Source organism: Gracilinanus agilis, chromosome 3 (assembly GCF_016433145.1).
Source record: "Gracilinanus agilis isolate LMUSP501 chromosome 3, AgileGrace, whole genome shotgun sequence".
Classification (NCBI taxonomy): Eukaryota; Metazoa; Chordata; class Mammalia; order Didelphimorphia; family Didelphidae; genus Gracilinanus; species Gracilinanus agilis.
In genome coordinates, this window is record NC_058132.1 from 419,840,005 (window position 1) to 419,860,285 (window position 20,281).

The window sequence follows — 20,281 nt, forward strand, 5'->3', positions numbered from 1 at the left end:
GACTGCCCCAGATCAAAATAGCTCACAGTACCTAACCCTGCAAACCAGGAGAGGAGATAGAAGCAGCATGCAGCTTTCAGAATCCCCAGACTACAGGGGGGAAAAAAGACTGGGAAAATGAGTAAACAAGGCAAAAAAAAAAACAAAAAAACTTAATTTTCAAAAATTTCTATGGATGGGGGACAAAGAGCAAAGAACAGAACCAATAGGGATTGGTGAGATCCAAGAAACTACATGCAAAACTTAAAACAAAACAAAACAGGAATTGGTCTCTATCAAATGCTTAAAATTCCAAAGAGAAAAGATATGAGAAGTCAATGCTGGTTTAAAAAAGAGGGTGTTTGATTACTGAAATTTGAATTTCAGGACCATAGGTTAAAATAATGACAGGAAAGGAGAGTACACTAAACCAGATCTAGTGAGAGTATCTTTGACTAATGTTTTATAAGTATAGCACCAGCCTAGGTATAGCCATCTCCTTTCTCTTTAGAATTCCACTCTGCCCTCACACTGGCAGATCTGAGATTCCTAGAGATTGATTACTATCACACATTTCAGCTCAACTGCAAGATCCTATGAGTGATCAGTTATAGAGGGTATATACTGCTACACTTTGCCACTGTGTCTCCTGAAACCCTCCAGAGTATTTCTCATTTACACAAAATCAGATACTAAGACATCATCAACTCTTAAATATGCAATATTTATTTAATGATAAGGCAAAGTAAAAATAATTATAACATCACATCTACTAGGGAATACTCAAAATATCATGGTACTCACAGTGATCTAGGTCATGCTTTCCCATGTATACATAGCATCAGTTGAGGAGAGTGAACACACAGAAGCCTCCCAGGGAGACACATGACTGAGGAAAACCCATGTATTTGGAGAAACTCAACAAGTTTGGCCTGCAAAGCTTGAGGTCTGTACTTTCAGGTACTATATGTACCATGTGAAACAACTTCTGTGCTGACTACTACTTTTCTAGTCCTCACATAACTCTTGCTGAGCAAATCTTCTCTTCTCCTAAAATGAAGAAACTAACAAATCCCTTAAGTGGTTTAAAAGGGTTGTAAGAAAATGTTACACTGTTGTAGGAACAAGCAATTGCTTTTATTCAGGGAAGTATGAAGCTTCCCACCTTGGCTTGCTGATCACCTAGCAATTAACTCAATATTCTGCATTATTCAGTTATATCCAAGTTTCTAACTACAGGTAAGGAGATGCAAAGCCTCTTTCCTTCCTTTGTTTCTCCCTCTCCTATGGAAAGGGAAAGTAGAGCAATTACTCAAATTGCTGCAGAATTCAGATCTCTTCAAACTACAAAAGTCATACATTCAAGACTCCTTCATCAACTGACTCTTCTGCTGGCTTCTTGATTCAGTTTTGTCACCGTTGGCATTTCAGCTTGTCTCTTAATTCATCAAACAAGAGCCTTTATGTGGTCAGTGAATCATCTTTCCCTTATGAAGATAAAATTCACAAAATACCCCTTTCTGTCAAATAGGAAAAAATTTCTTTCTTTGGTCACCTTGTAGTCTCCAAATAGTTGTTTAATATACTTCTTTGTAAAAAGACCTTCTGAACTCTTAAAACAGTCTCATGCAAATGACCCGAGAGTATTGTGATACCCTATAGCTTCAATCATTTCTCTGCCTTCAAATTACTCCTGTCAGTCCAGTCATCTGAGGAGATGTTTTCTATTTGGTCTTCTTAACTATTTGTTTGTTTTGAAACATTTTGATGGGAAAACATTTTTACACACATAGATTTTGTAATTTTTTCATTTCCAAAGTTCTTTTTCTTCCCCTTTCAACAGCAAGATTTTGTATTTTAAAAGGATATTGAACAAATCCAATAAAAGGGTTTTAAATGGAAAAGGAAGGGGAAGAAATTAAACTGCCTCTATATATTTACCAAGTTAGATAACAGACCATAGCTACAAGATAGGAAGGATACCTTAAGTTGACAAGTGGCAAAACCCAAGGAATCATTAATAATAAGGATACTCTAAAACCATCCTCTTTGTCATTTTATGGCATGGTCATATTTCAATAAATCCTTATACCACAATTTGTTTTGTCACTCTCCAATGTATATGCACATTCTTGGTTTCCAATTCTTTGCTACTAAAATAAGAGCAGCTATAATATAAATATTTTTGCTCGTATTGACACTTGTTATCTTTTTTTGATCTATTGGGAGTATAGCCCTAGTAGGGTTCGTGACAGCTCAAACAATCTAGTGACTGTGTCCATGGAACTTTTCCAAAAGTCACTAGACTGTTTGAGCTGTCACGAACCCTACTAGGAAACCAAGAATGAGTTTGGAGAGTGACTAAACAAACTGTGGTATATGGATTTATTGAAATATTATCATTCCATAAAATGACAAAGAGGATGATTTTAGACTTATCCTGGGAATGCTAATATGAACTGATACAGCCTGAACGGAACAGAACCAGAACATTATACAATAACGGGAGTTAAAAAGAAAAATTTTCAAAGTTTTAAGAATTCTGATCAATACAGTGGCAAACCACAGTTATAGAACAATTGATAGAGACCTGATAGATTCAAAATCCAGAATAAAACCTACATTTTTTAGGCATAGCCATTATGGAATTTTTTTTTTGCTATGCTTATGTTCTTTCTTTTTTTTCTAGTGGGGTCTGGAGATAAGAAAAAGTTTGGATAGGGGCAGGGTTGCAAAAAAATCATTGAGATTTCTTTTTTAAAAATGCAGAGGGGGCAGCTGGGTAGCTCAGTGGAGTGAGAGTCAGGCCTAGAGACAGGAGGTCCTAGGTTCAAACCCGGCCTCAGCCACTTCCCAGCTGTGTGACCCTGGGCAAGTCACTTGACCCCCATTGCCCACCCTTACCAATTTTCTACCTATGAGACAATACACCGAAGTACAAGGGTTTAAAAAAAAAATGCAGAGAACAGAAGGAAGACCACAATGAATCACAGACAAGCAAGACAGCTTTGATTTTGTTATGTACTCAAAAGAAAAGCTAGCTGTACATGACTGAAAAATGCAACTTCATATTCAGTCCTCTTTTTCTGTTTTACTTTGTGTATAAAAATTTCATACAAATGTTTTTAAAGTTCAGAATAAATGAATTTGGGAAAATGTGAATGGATTAAACAATGATAAAACTAAATGTATAAGAAATTCAGTAAATAAATCAAAAGCCTAGCATAGAGGCATGCTTTTCTTTTTTTTTGTTTAATTTATTTATTGAGGCATGATTTCAATAGCATCATTAGAGGACATTAAATATTAAACCATCTACTGAAACTCTACCAAAAGCAGACATATTTCTTACCTTACAAAAGAGATTTAATTGTTTAATTCTTTTGGACTTGATACTTATTATGAAAGGAGAAAACAGTAACTTGGGTAGAAATGTTTTTTTTTAAATTTGTCATAGAAGAGAACAGCAGATTTCAAAGAATTCAGAGAAAGATTGATTAGTCCCAGGGCCTAATTGCCCAGAGAAAGTCATTCTAGGAAAAAAAATGGAAAGCTTTCAAGAATAAAATTCTGAAATGCATTAGAAAATATGTGATCAATCATGTAGTGCAATAAGGATATGATTGGGGCTTCAATGTTAAAAGATCACTCTACTGAAAATATGAATAATATGGAAATAGGTTTTGAACAATGATACACATATAACCCAGTGGAACTGTTTGTTGGCTTGGGGGGTGGGGATCATGAATCATGTAACCATGGAAAAATATTCTAAATTTAAAAAGAGGGGGAAAGAATAAAAGTTGTCTATAAAATTGTCTAGAAGAGTGATCTGCCAACTTTGACTAAGCACCCCTGACAGTAAAAAAAAATTCCCATGCACCTTGAGTATACTTATAAATGATACGCATGGGCTACTGTACTAATAATTATATACATTTTAAAACTTACAATTAGAAATTGTAAAATAATGACCTAAATATGAATAATATTTGATCCTACAGCTAATAGGGAACCAGTGATAATATTTGATCCTAGAGCTAATAGGGAGCCAGTGAGATTTTTAATCAATCAACATTTGTTAAGCACCTGCTATGTGCCAAGCACTGTACTGAGTGATAGCGACCTGATCAGACCTGAGTTTTAGGGAAAATCTTTGGGCCTCTGTGGAAAATGGATTAGAGAAGGGAGAAAATTAAAACAAAGAAAGACCAATAAGAAATTTTATTTAATTATCTGAACTAGAATGGCCAAATGAGAGCTTTGTTGTGCAGGTATAAATGACAAGCTTTGGCAACAGATTTGATATATAGATGAGAGAATTCTACAAGTCAAGAGTAATTTGAAGATCATGAATATGGGTTACCAGAAGGATGTTTTGTAGAGTGAAGTCCTGAAAAATAAAAGGGGTACAGAAAATATCTAGATTTTTTAAATACCCTTTAACTTTGGCCCTGGCATTTTAATTTATTTAAGAAATCAACACACTTTTCCTATCTGCTCACTTTCTGTACTTATTTTCTTTTTGCTTCATCTCTATATTCAGTCAAATATTCATTTAGGGATTATGATACCTTCAGAGGTAGCTGGTAGCTTAGTAGATTGGAGCACTGGACTTAGAGTCAGGAAATTCAAATATGACCTCAGGCACTTATTAGCTGTATGCCTCTGAGCAAATCACTTAGCTTCTGTTTTTCTAACTTTCCTCAACTTTAAAATGGGGCTAATACTAACACTTATTTCTCAGGGTTGTTATAAGCATAAGTGAAGTAATATTTGTAAAAATACTTACTTCAGGGCCTGGCACATAATAGGCATGGTATAAATGTTCATTCTTCCCTTCTGTCCCAAATCCCTAAAGTATGGGTGGATTGGGATGAGGTCAAGTAAGAATGTTCCTTTATTTTTGGATTTATATTCTGGGATTAATTAAAATAGTTTGAATTGAGTGGGACTTTTGTTTTTTCTATAATAGGTAAAATAGCCATGTAAATTTTATTAGGATTTATTTATTATTCGTGGTTGTTGACATTTGTTCATATTACTATACCTTTTTGTATATGAGAAAATCAGATAAGGTTTAATTAAAGCAATTTATATACTTAATACTTTATTATTCTTTGTAGTGATTCTTTTAAAAATGTTTTTTTATTTTTTTAGTAAGAAACCACTACCAATTATCTTTCCCTTTTCTCTCCTTTTTCCACTTTTTAAAAAAATCACTTCCCCCCTTCAAATCCAGCCTGTTTTCATACTCTCTGGAGTTGGTGGAGTAACTCAAAATGATGATAAAACTGGTACAGATGAAAGTAGTTTGTGAGTACATCTTTCATTTTTAAATCTTATTTGTTTTAATTTGAAAGTGCACAAATCCCATAATTCAGTGATGGGGAACAGAGAGGGTCAGATGATGTGAGAAATGTCCTCAGGTACATATGGAGAAGGGGAGTGAAGTAGCCTGGTCCCACATCCGTATGGTTTATGGTGCATGTGCCCACAGAGAAGGCTCTGGGTGTCCCCTCAGCTATGTGGGTCATAGGTTTACTACCACAGCTATAAGTAATATCCCTTTTTGATTCAGACTTGTATTTTCATTGAAATTCTCTCTAATAGTAATGGTAAGCAATTCTTATGTAACTTGTAATTTTTAGAAGTTGCCTTTGGTAGTACAGGTTTAAGTGACTTGCCCAGAGTAAATCGTAGCCTATACCTGTCAGCAATAGAACCTAGATCTTCTTGGCTCTTAGGCATCATACCAACTTACTTCTCACTTCATTCCTGAATCTAAAATCTATGATTCCTTAACCTTTCTATCAGAGTTGGTGATGATGGGCTGGATCTGAACTCAGATTAATTGGTTTTAGATCCTGACTCTTTAATTTTGTGATTTTGACAATTCACTGAACTCAGTATCCTCATCTGTAAACTGAAGAATTTAGACTAGATTATCTCCAAGATCTCTTACCATTTTCTATATCTGTGATCCTGTAATCTATTTTATATTATAATTCATAAGATTTTTTATTTACATTATACCAATAATTTTTAGGAACTCTGCCTAGTAGAGCACTTTAAAAAAAAAAATCCTTACCTTCTGTATTGGCTCTAAGGCAGAAAAGTGGTAAGGGCTAGGCAATGGAGGTCAAGTGGCTTGCCCAGGGTCACACAGCTAGAAAGTGTCAGAGGCCAGATTTGAACCTAGAACCTCCCATCTCTAGGCCTGGCTTTCGATTCACTGAGCAACCCAGCTGCCCCCTAGAGCACTTTTTAGAAGAATAATAAATTAGAGCAGTGCTATTGATATCTTCTAGGAAAATCCTCCCAAATCATTCATTGGAGAGAACTAATAAATAATAGTTTATGTTCCATTTTTTATTACTTGCTCTATGTAATAAAGCCAGTTTAATCCTATATGTGTAAATATGTATTTTGACACCTGATACTTGTTTTTTTTTTAAGCCCTTAACTTCTGTCTTAGAATCAATACCATGTATTGGTTATAAGGCAGAAGAGTGGCAAGGGGTAAGCAGTGGGGGTTAAGTGACTTGTGCAGGGTCACACAGCTAAGAAGTGTCTTGAGATCAGATTTGAACCTAGAACCTCCCCCCATCTCTAGACCTGCTTAATTCACTGAGCCTCCCAACTTCCCCCAAACCTGTTATTTATTATGAATACATGAATTTTCAAGAAGAAATTGTTTCTAAATAACAAAGAGCCTTATTCATATATATTTCATAGATTTAGAGCTTGAAGGGACCTCAGACATGTCATCTAGTCCAATTCCTCATTTTACAGATGAGGAAACCAAGACCCAAATATATTGTTACTTGCCCAGTCATGGAAGTATTACATGGCAGAGCCACCATATGTCATTATAACATGACATTGTTTTGGAATCTTTACCAGTCTTGGACTGCCTTCACTAAATATTCTTCAGTTTCTCATTGTCCTTCCTAAAATGTGCCCAGAACTGAATGTGTTTTTTCATCTGTTGTATGACCAGGGCATACTACCGTAGCATTACTTCATGAGTAACATGACTTATACTCTCTTTTTATATCCTTTAACTCATGTTCACCAAAAATAAAAATAATAATTTAAAATTAGTAAGAAGGAAAGTATCTAAATAAAGTATTTAGATTTAGCCCTCTTAATAATAGTAGTTGATCATTAAATATTGGATATTATGTATATTAATAACAAATCTATTGATAAAATTTGCTTATATAATTTTATACCAATTGCTAAAGCCTTAGAAATTTTTTAGTATTAAATGGATACTTAAACCTTTTTTATTTTCATTTTTATCCCTTTAATATATAGATTTATGTCTAAATTGATCTCCTTAAGTTAATGATTCCTTTAAAACATTTATATTTTATTCATTGTTATATTACATGACTTTGTATTATATTATAATTATCTATGATATATATAATTGTTATATTACATGACTTTAAAACAAAAGCAAAACACTAATAACCAATTTTTTAAAGCTTACCCTGGGAAACTACAAAAAGTTATAGCCTTCTTCCAGAATATCAGACCTAAAATTTTTAGAAGTTAATTTGAATAAGACTAGGAATGTACTCATATCTAAATTAAAAAAAAATAATCTGAGTTTTCATATGGACTTCAAGAGTTTCTTTTTGTTTTGTTTTCTGATTTTTTTTTTGCTTCATAAGACTCAATTATGTGTTTTGAGCTTTTTCCTCCTTAAGAGTTTGCATACTTCAGATTCATTAAACAATTTGATATTCACAAAATCTGCCTTTTTTTTTACAGACTTCCATCGAATTCTTATGACCCATTTGTAGTACCTGATTATCTTCGAGATGAGGTAGAAGAATTTGAAGCTCTATATGAAAAAAATAGTTCAAATAATAGCCATTATCAGAAGTTGAATAGTAATCTAGATCCAAAATGTGAACCATTATATGAGTAAGTACTTTAATTGTTATAATATTGTGAGATCCTAGCAGTTCCATTTATTTGTCTTTTAGTTAACTGACATCTTAAATTTTGAACATTTACTAGATGAATCATTTTTATACAGTGATCATGAGGGCAGAATTTTCTTTATGGAGTGTACAAGATATTCAGGGAAGATTAATACCTCTGGTGAGGGCTGCCAAACCTTTTATATAAGGGTTGCTTTCCATCTTTGGTATCCACCTGCTACCCAGCTCTCACCTGTGGCTCCAAGAAGCTGTAGCATGACCAGTGCCTACATCCTAATAAACCCTCTTAACTGAAGCACTAAACCAGCCTCAAACCTTTGAGTGAGTTAGGAAGGTATCTACACCAAGCAAGTGAAGATATCCCCCAGAGGAATGGATGGATGAAAATAACTTGTTCACCTTGAAGGCAGCTGTAGCAGATATTTTGGAGTGCTTAGCATTTGGTCAGATATCAAAGATGCCAAGTTCATACACAGCATCCTTAGTCATCACTAGTCATCTTGACTTTTGTCTTGCCACTGGTCTTTAATGACTAGAAGAGAAAGTGAGACCAAGGCCTTCAAACAACTCAACCTCATTTAAATCTCATTCATGTATGAGTCAAAAGTCACCACCCATACCATTTTACATTTTACTATCTCATTATTTTATTGTTTTAAAGTCCTTGATGTCCTGAGGTGACAGGCAAGTGATGATGCATCAGGTACACATACACTGGGAGCTGTAGTCACAACTCTGCACCGGGGCAGTCCTGGCCATTGGGTTGTCTTCTCACTGGACCAAAGCATCAGTGGAATTTGACAGTTCTCTGGGTATCTGAGAAGCCTTTTTTGATGATGACACTGCTCACCTCCTTGTGTAAGGAAGGATCTAGAAAAACTGCCCTAAAATTGTCTGCTTTACCTAACCCTGGCCTATTTACCATAGCTGGCAAGGATCCTACCCTGCAGTTGAAACAGAAAAAAACATATAAAAACTTTTATGAAGATTTTGCCATTGATACCTGGAATGTCCTCCTACTTATGGACAACATAAAATCCAATAGAAATGAAAGATGAAACAACTCTTATTGAAAGAGAACTCATCAAGTATCACATCCAAATAGCATCTCTGAGTGAAACAAAACTGATGTGAAGGCTAGCTTGCCAAAGTTGAAACTGGATACACAATTTTCTGGAATGGTCACTATGATGAGGAACATCATGGAACTAGAATAGGTTTCACCATCACATCTAATCTAGTCAGAAAACTTGTATGCCTCCTCAGAGGCTTGAATGGCAGGCTCATGATAGTGTGACTTCCACTTGCAGGAAAGTGCGATACCATCATCATCAATGCATATGTTCCCACTATGAACAAACTGATGAGGTCAAAGAAAAATTTTGTGAAGACAAGGAAATCTTCATCAGTGTACCAAAAGAGGAGAAGCTTGTAATTCTGGGTCACTTTAATGCTAGAATAGGCACAAACTATCAGACATGGCAGGGAATTCTTGGGAGGAATGGATTTGGAAAGAGCATCAGCAATGGTTACTTACTACTGAAGACTTGTGTGTCTCATGACCTTCTCATCACCAACACTGTCTTCTGTTTACCTAAATGTAATAAAACTTCATGATACACCCTAAAAGTGAACACTGGCATTTAATAGACTAGGTCTTTGTAAGGAGAGAAGAGTCAGATAGGATATGAGTGACAAAGGCAATACGTGACACAGAGTGCTGGATTGATCATAAACTTATCCTATCTAAGCTAAACATTCTCATTCAACAAAAGCTGCAACCCCAAGGCAGAATGACTACCAAAAGACTTAAAGTCAACAGATTAGAATGCTTCTCCATGTGGGAACATGAAGAGAAAGCTGAGCCAACACATATTTTGCACCTGTGGAGTAGAAAAGGAGTGGGCAGCTTTCAGAGATTTAGTTTATATAGCACTACATTTACTCTTCTGAGCCAGATTACTTGTAACTATCAGGATTAGTTTGATGAAAATAATGGGGAAATTTAGAAGCTACTAAATGAAAAAGGAGAACTCCACAAGGCTTACCAGCATGATAGATCTTCTCTCTCTAAGAAGGCACCTTCCAAAGTAAAATTCAAACAAAGTTTAGAGAGATGCAGGACTCTTGGTGTAAAAAGGCAATTGAAATTCTGTTTTATACTCAATGCAAAGCATTTCTGTGATGTTCTGAAGATCTCTTTATGAGCCAAAGACCTATGATGCATCTCCACTACTCACTGCTGATAGTCACACTGATCAATGATAAAGACATAATCCTATAGAGATGGGCTGAACATTTCCAATGTGTTATCAGTAGACTGTTATCAGTCAATGCTGAAGCTATTGACTGCCTGCTTTAGTAGAAGTCAATCCCTCTCTAGCCAAACCTCCAAATGAAGAAGAGGTTTTGAATGTTATTAGACTCATCTCATGTGACAAAACATCTGTTTCTGATTCCATTATAGCAAAGATCTACAAGGCAAGGGACCCACTGCTCATACAAAAACTGACTGTTATATAACAGGAAGAAGTTATCCCTCAAGAGCTGAAGGATGCTTCCATTTTTCATCTCTATAAAAGAAAAGGAAATAGGTTATCCTGTGACAATCATGGGGTGGTGTGGGGGTCTCTCTCTTAGTCATTGCTGGCAAGGTTCTTGCCATAGTCTTTCTTAATATGCTATTTGATCACCTGGGAGATGGTCATCTACCTGAGAGCTGAGGAACAGATGATACAGTATTTGTTGCCTAATTCCAGGAGAAACACCAGGAATAGAACAGAGGTCTGTACACAACATTTGACAACCTGACCAAAGCCTTTAGTATTGTCAGTCATGTACTATTTGTGGAAGATCATTAATTTGGCCTTCTGGAGGAGTTCATCAATATTTTATGGATGGTCCTCTTGTGCTTTCTTGGTCACCAGTAGAATAAAGCACAGCTTTGTGCTTGCTTCCGTGTCTTTTTTTTTTTTTTCCCTTAAAAACGCTTACCTTTCATAAGACAGGAGAGCAGTAAGGGCTAAGCAATGAGAGTTAAGTGACTTGCCTAGCATCACACAGGTAGGAAGCATCTCATTTCAACTCATTGCCTCCTGCCTCCAGACCTAGTTCTCTATCCATTGAACCACCTAGCTGCCTCCACTCCTGTGTTTTTTAGCATGATATTTTCAGCAATGTTGTCAGATGTCCTCCCGAGGACAAAAAGTGTCAGCTATCCCACTGATGGTAAATCATTTACAAGTCCTACAAGCCAGGACTTAAGTGGAGGGAGAGTTGGTACTTGACTTCTTTTTCAAAGATGATTGTGCATTCAATGCAGCCTGAGACTGAGATGAAACAGACTATTGATTGATTTTCTACTATTTGTGCTAATATTAGCCTGACAATTAACACGAAAAAAAAAACATGTTCTCCACCAGCCATATGTTGGAATTATCCATTAAGTAAACAGAGAAATTTTGAGTGTTGTAGATAAGTTCCCTTATGTTGGCAGTATATTTTCTCTGGATGTCCACATAGATGATTAGGTTGAAGCATGCATTGACAGAACTAGTTTAATGTTTGGGAAGCTCTGAAAGAAGAGATTATGCTGCCTACCAAATTGAAAGTCTGCAGAGGTATTGTGTTGACCACATTGTGGCCTGTGAAACCTGGACAGTATCTCATGCCAGGAAATGGAATAGCTTCTGTTTAAATGGTCTTAGGAAGATTCTGAAGATCACCTGGCAGAACAAGGTACTAGATACTGAAAGAATAATCTCTCAGGGGATTGAAAGTAATATATAAACTCAGTGGGTTGGTAGGATGGGTATAAATGACTGTTAAGTGGGTAACACCAGGGAGTCTGCTGGGATCACACAATGGGTCCTTTCTGATGGTGGGGTGCCAATCACCTGATTTGGGAAAGGAACTTAAAAGGAGAGACTTGTAGATATTTTAAGGTTTAATAGCCTAATGGGTCAAGAAGGGAAGGGAATGGGAAAAACTACTTTACAGTACTTGGGTCCCCTCCCCAAAGTTCAGGAGGGTAAAACTACATTAACAAGCTAAACCCTAATAGCTGCCTTGAATCTAACCTATCCAGAAACTGGAAGGTAAACAGAGTCAGCTGTATAGGATGAGGTTTCTCATGTATGTGTCCAAGAAGCTAGATGATCTTCAAAAGCTGTGTCTACCTAAGTATAGATGAAACTGATGGTATATCTAATTTAGGAGAGGGAGTGAGGATCTTGACCACTATCCTTGGACCAGTGTCCACCAACTAAGCCCTAACCTCAAATTCAATCAAATTCTTACACAGGGTCTCTTGATAGTAGATGTTTCCAATTAAATCAGGATCCACACATAGTGAAGTACGACTCTCTCCATACAGGGAAATCATAAAGAGTCTAACTGACACTTTGCCAGTCTCCTACCAAAGTTCTGGAATCTGCCTCCCTGTCAATCATCTTTCTCTCCTAAGCTAAATCCCTATAACAATACTGAGGTCCGTTCTTGAGCTTAACTATCATGCATTCAAATTCTATTACAGAGGTGGCAAGTCCAATGAACTGGCCATATTGTTTAAATGCCAAATGTATATTTATCTAAAAAAACTGTTTTTTTCTAGAACTTATACAAGACAAGCACTCAAACAGAGGTCAGAAGAAATGATACAAATTCTCTCTGAAGAACTTTGCTGTTGATTATGAAACATGGGAGATAACAGCACAGGACTACCCAACATGGCATGCCCACATAAAATAAGGCACTGTGCTCTGAATAAAAGCAGAATTGCAGTAGCTCAAAAGAAATGAGTTACACAAATTTAGAGTCATCTTCATCCCACATGTTGATATTGGCCCGAAATACTGTAGAGCTTTATGAGTTCATATTGGTCTTGTCAGCCAAAGTTGGACAGATGTACATTGACTCTGGCATAGTCATTTTATTTTGGTTCTCTTCTACTATGAAGGACAACAACCAATATTCTTTGTCCAGATATTGTAAAGTGTTATTTAAGGATTTTCTCTTAAACCTTTTGTTAGTTGTTATTGTCAGTTGGGCCTATTCTTAGACATTTCCAAGTATGAAATCTGAGGTATGGACCAGTAGGGCCAATAAACCAATTTCAGTCTTTATATGCTGAACACCAGATATGCATACGTGAATGAAATGGTGCTGAATAAAACCATATAACCATATCACTTCAGTGTTGATACCCTGCAATTCTGTAAAGATTCAATTTGTTTTTTTAAAGCCTTAATTTCTATCTTAGAATCAACACTGTATATTGGTTCCAAGGCAAAGAGTGGTAAGGTCTTGGCAGTGAGGTTTAAGTGATTTGCCCAGTGTCAGATAGCTAGTAAGTGTCTGAGACGAGATTTGAACCCAGGACTTCTCATCTCTAGGGCTGGTTCTATCCACTGAGCCACTCAACTGCCTTCTCTAGTTTTCTTTTTGAAAAGAAAAAATAGTGTGCACTTTTATTTTGCGTTAGAAGTGGTTTGTTTTATTTAATTACATTACTAAATATCTGAATATCAGGAGATGCATAAAGTTGGCCAAGAATAAAAAGAATTATTTTATTTTAGTTTTTATTATGGTTTATTATATGTTCTGTTAGCTAATTTCCTTTAACATAACATTTCTCCATCTGGGCTTTGTTTTAAAGAATAATCTGTCAAACCATCTAAGGTTTTATTTGTAATTTAACATTCAAGTATTAAGCACCACCATACGTTAGGCACTATGGTAGACTCTAGGCATGGTAAGGCAAAAGTAGAACATTTTCTACCTTCAAGAAGATAAACATTCAATGGAGAAAACCAAAATCTACACAGAAAATAAAATCTCAGTTCAGATTATATGACATAAATTTGTAGTGATTCCAGTCAGCACCACTGTATCATGTCTTCCTCAAACTCTGTTCAGCAGTACATGAGTAGGAATGGAGGAGAAAGTTAATAGGTATACTCCAGAGTTGGAGTTTGGCTAGGTGTAAATGGTTGGGGTACAAGGGAGCCTAGAATGCAAAAGCAGAGGGTAGTATAGCTTTGAACTGGTCAAACAAAGTGTGGAGACTAGAAAGAGAAGAAAGTGAAGCCAAAACAAGGAATACTTTGGAGAAGGGGCAGCCAAGTAGCTTAGTGGATTGAGAGTTAGAGATGAAAGGTCCTGGGTTCAAATCTGGCATCAGACACTTCCTGGTTGTGTGATCCTGGGCAAGTCACTTAAGTCCCATTGCTTCAATAACTCTTCAACCTTAGAACTGGGATTTTTTAAAAAATAGAAAAATAAAAAAAGTATTTTAGGGTGGAGGGATTGGGGGCCACAATGAAGACAAAGATATTTATGGGTGAGATTAAGACTATAACCATCCTAGTGAAGTGTAGAGGAATAGGTTCTAGATTTTAGTAGATTGAGGAACTGGAAGATATGGGTGTTTGAGGGAACATCAAAATATATATTATATTAACTTTAGTCAGAGTAGTAATTAGAGTAGCATGAGAGACTGTGACTAAAATGCTGTTTCTTAACCAATTCAATATCCCTTGATTGGGTACACAAAATAAAATTTATAATTTGTCTTTTTCTTGAGTGCATTTTTCTTTTCATTGATACCATTTTATATTTTCAGGGTAATTGAACTTATGTATGATAGCTAAATTTTCCATTAACCTTTATTCTTCAAAACAGAACTATTGAGGAATTTGTTTTCTAAAGCCTAAAACTGAGACAGGATTCTATTTATATTAATATTTAATATTTTTGCTTCATTCTCATTTCTGATAGCCTAATGAATATGTGGTTATAGAAGATATTCCCAAGGAAATAGAATTTTTTTATGTTCTTCTGGTTGGGGGAGTGATTAAAAAAATAAAACTTATAAATGGAAAATATTTTCTTTAATAACCTTAAAATATTTTTTAAAGCTATTTTTCTCAGATCCTGGAAGAACATGGCCCTTTGGAAATTGATGACAAGTTATTGGTTGGAGAATATGAACTTTTTCCTGAAGAAACTAGGAAGATTGTGGAGGAGGCAGGAGGCTTAAAATCTTTTCTCTTGGATTCTCTTCGTTTTGTTATGATAGACAATTATATTGGATTAATGAAAGATGCCATTCAACTTAAGAAAAATAAGACCACTGGTGCTGGGGTGGAAGAAAGTACTAATCTAGATGAAAAAGAAAAGTTCTCTCCACCCTTTCAGAAAAATGCTTCCCAGGTTAAACCACAGTTGAATCCAGCAGCCAAGGAATTCAAACCAGTGTCTTGTAATTCTCACATACCAGCATCTAAAAATAAAAAGGGAAATCGAGCTGCAAAGCATGCAGCTGCAGGACATACCTCACATAATGCTCTTAATACCAGTTTTTCTAATCAAGGATTTGACACCAGTAACACACCAGTGTCTCGTGCAAATGTATCACCACAGTCATCTCAATGTGTTAATGTATGCACACCTGCATCCGACATATCTTCTGATTATCAGACAAAAAGAAAAATACCTGTTTCAGCTGCACCTCCTGTCACAGATACTGACAGAAGAGATAATCATATCCATGCCAATTATGAGGCTTGTCATGTGAATACTGAAAAACCAATGGGGAATATGCTTGAAAAAGTATGTTCCTCTGGTAAACTTACTTATGAAAAACAGATCCATCAGAACACTCAGAAAACAACTGTAAAGTCAGATATTTATAAAAATAATACTGCCAAAGATACCTACAGCAAAAATAATGATCATTGTAATATTGACACTAGTAAACTGGAGGCAGAAATGAAAAATACTACTATCATTAAAAATACTCCATGTACACGAATGGTTGCCATACAGGTAAGACATTGTTGGGAAAGAGTAATGGTAGTATTGGTAGGATTTATACTCTGTCAGTCTTTCTTGGTCAGTCTTAGAATGATCTGTTTAGTGTTTGTGAGGCTATATTAGTAAGTAGAATTTTCTGTCTTAGAATATTTAAGAATAATAAAAATAGAATGGCTTAAGGATTCTGCCAAAAGAAAGGAGAATTATTCAAAATATGCAATTTCTCTTGACCTTTAATTCTTTGAAAGGATGGTACCTGCTTTGTCTGTTAAATATTCTTTTAAAATTGTCTAACAATTAACAAAAAGCAGTGTGTTTTATGACTATTTTAGTACCAGCCTAGCTGTCTAAAGAAATTCATTCCCAGAGAAGTTGTCTACTATATCAAGAATTTTTTTTGCCAGAATAAACTCATGAAATAATTTATTAAATGAAGTGTGGTCTGTATAATTGGAGGAAGTATTGAACTTGATAAAATCATAGCTGTATTTAATCATAGCAATTCAAGCAGAAAACCAAAATGTTTTTACCGTTTTCTGATAATAGCCACTAACTCCCAATTCACGGACAGAAATAATTTTTATAGGTTTAGAAGTTGGGCTAAATCTGATTTTAAAAAAAACACACTTAAATTATCTCTGGCCTCGTACTGAGAAAAAATACATTTTCCAAGAAAAAATAACAAGCTAGCAAATTTTAAATGGCTTGAAACAAAAGTTTAGAAACTAAACTTTGGATCTATAAGGAATGAAAAATAAATTGATGTCAGTATTTTTTAATCTCATTTTATCACCATTATTTTATTTGTTATTTCTGTGTTTCCCAATTAGTTAATTTTTATATATTTAAATTCAGTTTTGTTAAATAAGCAAAATTTCCATATTCTTAAGCATATTTGAAAATCTTTTTTGAAAAAAATCCTTCTGGTTGCCACTCTTACTAAAAAACAGTCCCTTAATTTTCAACAGTTATTGAAAAAGCCTTTTTATTTCAGAAAAAAGAGAAACGTTCATATTACATTAGTAAAATTCACACATCTTATTTCTGAAAGCAAAACTTGAGACATGTAGCTAAATGACCCACACAGTTGACCCATTGAATTATTAATTCTATCATTGGCTTTTCCAGTGAAGTTGGCTAATTCCTTCAGTTTCCATGTGCCTATTTCCTCTACTATAAATATACCGCTTATTAATATGTGGGCAAGGACTTGACCTATGCTTTTATAGGTATAAGAAACTCCCTAGTAAAAAATCCCTCTAAAAAGACAGTATATAGTCTTAGTACCAGTATTCTTAACCTGTTGGTTAATTTTTTGTTTTAGTAGTTGTTTTATGTAATTGGTTTCCTTTTTAATCCTGTGTATTTTATTTTATGCATTTAAAAACAGTATTTTGAGGAGTCTATGACAGACTCAAAAAAAAGATTAACAAACCCTACCTTAAAGATCTTGTCCAGAGCCCTGAGAGAGTAAAGTGTTTTCCCCAAGGCCACATAGCCAGGGCTGTTAGACAGAAAACTTGAGCCTAAATTATCCTACTTCTCCAGAAGGCTTGCTCTCTATTTTATCATGTTTCCTCTCTTTTACTAGTTACATTATTAAATTGTATTTAAACATTAAGCTGTGAAAACCAAACAAAAAGAATATAATGTTATAAATTAAGCATTTCCTAAGGACAACTTTGAACAACCCCACAAAGCAAATTTCTGCCTCAAGATTATATTTAGACTTTGAACCAGAAGTAACCAATTCAAAATCTTTCTTAAATTAATATCTAAATTTCTTCCTATATGCTTCTTCATCCAATACTACTGAAACTAGTTCCAGGGAAATTTATTCTTATTTTTAAAATTAATTTATTATACTTTCTTATTTTTAAAATTAATTTATTATACTTTGTTAATTTGAGGTAAATAATCTCATTTAAACAATTTAAAAATAACTCATGTTTGTGTTGCATAATAGGTGAAAAAAGACTTAATGCACCAGGAGGTTAATACTGTGCCTTTTGGTCCATTTGAAACACAGCAGGTAAGTCCAAATTGCTAAAATGTTAAAAGATTTTGTGGTTGTTTGAAAAGAAAAAGTGCTAGATATTACTGTATTGCTCTAGGTATCTATTATTGTTATTACATTATTATTACACTTTAATAATATGTAAGAGTGATTTTGATTTATAAAAAGATTTATACAGTCTTATTTTGCATGAGAAATATTAGATGCAAGTATGTTGATATAATATTTACAATTCTTCACATTTCCTTTTGAAAAGATGGGATGGAAATTAACCACAGCAAGGCAGGACCTTTATTAGCATGTTTTAATTTGGTCTTTGCCTATGGTTGTATTTTCCTTTAATGAGAATGTTTAGCCAGGCATTAATGGCACTTCAATGAGTGTAAAGAAAGAGATTTTTGGGGGGATTTGCATATTGGAGTTTTCAGTAAACATTTATTTTATGTATTTGTCAAGTGGCAAAACTCTACACGTAAAACACGTTTTTATTGAATTACATCTTCCTTGAACAGAAACCCTGAAGGTTACCTAAGTTCTTACATTTAACTTTAATCTGGATAACTCTACAAACATTTAAGTACTTCCTATATACCAAGCCCTATTTCATTGCTTTGATGAAAATTACAGCACAGTCTAACAGACAATTTTCTTAATTTTTTCTTTTTTTTTTAATGTAGATGTTTTCTTCACAGTAATAGATTATAAAAGGAACCAAGTCTCAGATATGTACTAAGATAATTTTGGGTGATGAGCCCAAAGCCAAATTAACCCTAATTTAATTTAGACAATAAGTTATCTAAAACTACATTATTCTTTCATTATGTACTTTGGCTGGATATTAATTATGAAACCACAGATAACGAAGGTTAGCACTATAGAGCTCATTGATGGATCGTAGTCCACAGATAGTTCTATCCCTTAATAGACTATTTTAAAGCATTCATAAGTAAATTGGATACACTTGACTGTCCTTTTTCAACTTTCCTAATGGCACAATGCCAGAGAACTGTAATAATTTAAAAAATAAGGTAATCCTAGACCAGTCCTGTTTGGGCAGAATGGTCTCCTGATTGCCAAAGCTCCAACTACCTAAATGAGGAAGTTACCTCCAATTGTGAGAGTTAACCAGGATGAAACAGGCTTTCTTGAGTTATAGAACTATTGAATTTACCATTTTCAAAATGTTTTTTAAGTATGCAATTTTATGATTTAATTATAGGGTGATATTTTACGAATGGAAAAGGAACATCAGGTATTACAAGAGCAACTTAAGGAAGCAAGGGAAAAATATGAGCAATTAAAATGTAAAAGTACAGAAGAGACCAGAGAGCTGGAAGAAAAACTGAAAAGAACAATGGAAGAAAATAAGGTAATTTCGTCATCTATGCCACCATTATAATACAAGACAATTGTAGTTGTCCAAGACTACATAAAGTTTTACAATATTGATTGAAAAAAATCTTTCAAAGAGATCTTCCCAGATAAGTTTTCTGCTCTAAGGCTACAATAATACCTTAAGCAGTGGCAATTTAAAAGCTAGGCAGTATGAGTCTTTGCTCTGAAGAAGTTGAGTAAATAAATCTTCCTCCCTTCTTTGCAAGGGTGGGGGACTATTGATGTGGAAGTTCATAGGTACTGTCAAACCCAATTGAAGTGTTGATTAATTTTATTGAATTAGTTTTTTTCTTCTTTGTTATAAGAGTAGGGTGAAAGGGATGAAGGGACACATTCAAAAATGAGAGTGATATAAAAATAATATATCAATAACAATTTTTTTACAAAGCAAAGTACCACATTAGCACTGATAGAATGATGATAAAAACAAGAATAGACAAAGTTAGACAAACCTAGATTACTCAGTGTTTTAGTAGATCAAATCAGCACTAATCATGGTGATAGAATGGCCTAATCAGGATCAGATAAGCCTACTCAAAAAGGTTCTAGACTGAGGAGAATAAAGTACTGCCATTTAGAGCACCAAAGAGAGCTCCTAAGAAGCTTTTATTTCAATTTCTTGCCAACTGAGACCTGGTATCCAGCCATCTAGTCAACTGTGTTTGAAGGGTAGAATCTATTAAGTCTTAAATAACTCATAAAAGATAGGGCAGCAGGCCACAGTGGGAGTTCTACAACATGGGACTTATGTAAACTAAAATAGTAAATTCACTAGCACCAGAGGAAAAAAGATAGCAAGATCTGTAATTTACTATTTCTATAATTTCCTATTATCTGTCATTTATTTCTCCTACAATTTTTTTAAATTAATTTACATTTATGAAGAGTTTTCTAAATAAAAGTAATCTTCAACTCTTCTTCAAATAATCACCATTTCCTTATTAGGAGATTAATGAGGTTCTTTAGTATATGTTAAAAGAAAATTGTGGGAACAGCTTAGTGGCATAGTGGGTTGGGAGGCAGGCCTAGAGACAAGATCTTGGGTTCAAAAATGACCTATGTGACCTTAGGCATGTCACTTAACCCCTCACCCCCCCACCATTGCCTAGCCCAT

The 20,281-nt window shown here is 34.7% G+C and overlaps 1 protein-coding gene across 1 annotated transcript in view; it reads left to right on the forward strand.

The window, feature by feature from the left end:
• TTC3 (tetratricopeptide repeat domain 3) overlaps positions 1-20,281 on the forward strand; it is a 169,419-nt gene that overhangs the window by 102,144 nt on the left and 46,994 nt on the right. Inside the window, exons 25-29 of the mRNA XM_044670285.1 lie at positions 5,222-5,295; positions 7,765-7,920; positions 14,858-15,767; positions 17,722-17,787; positions 18,992-19,141. Coding sequence (XP_044526220.1) covers positions 5,222-5,295; positions 7,765-7,920; positions 14,858-15,767; positions 17,722-17,787; positions 18,992-19,141 — 1,356 coding nt within the window. The remainder of the gene's footprint in view (positions 1-5,221; positions 5,296-7,764; positions 7,921-14,857; positions 15,768-17,721; positions 17,788-18,991; positions 19,142-20,281) is intronic.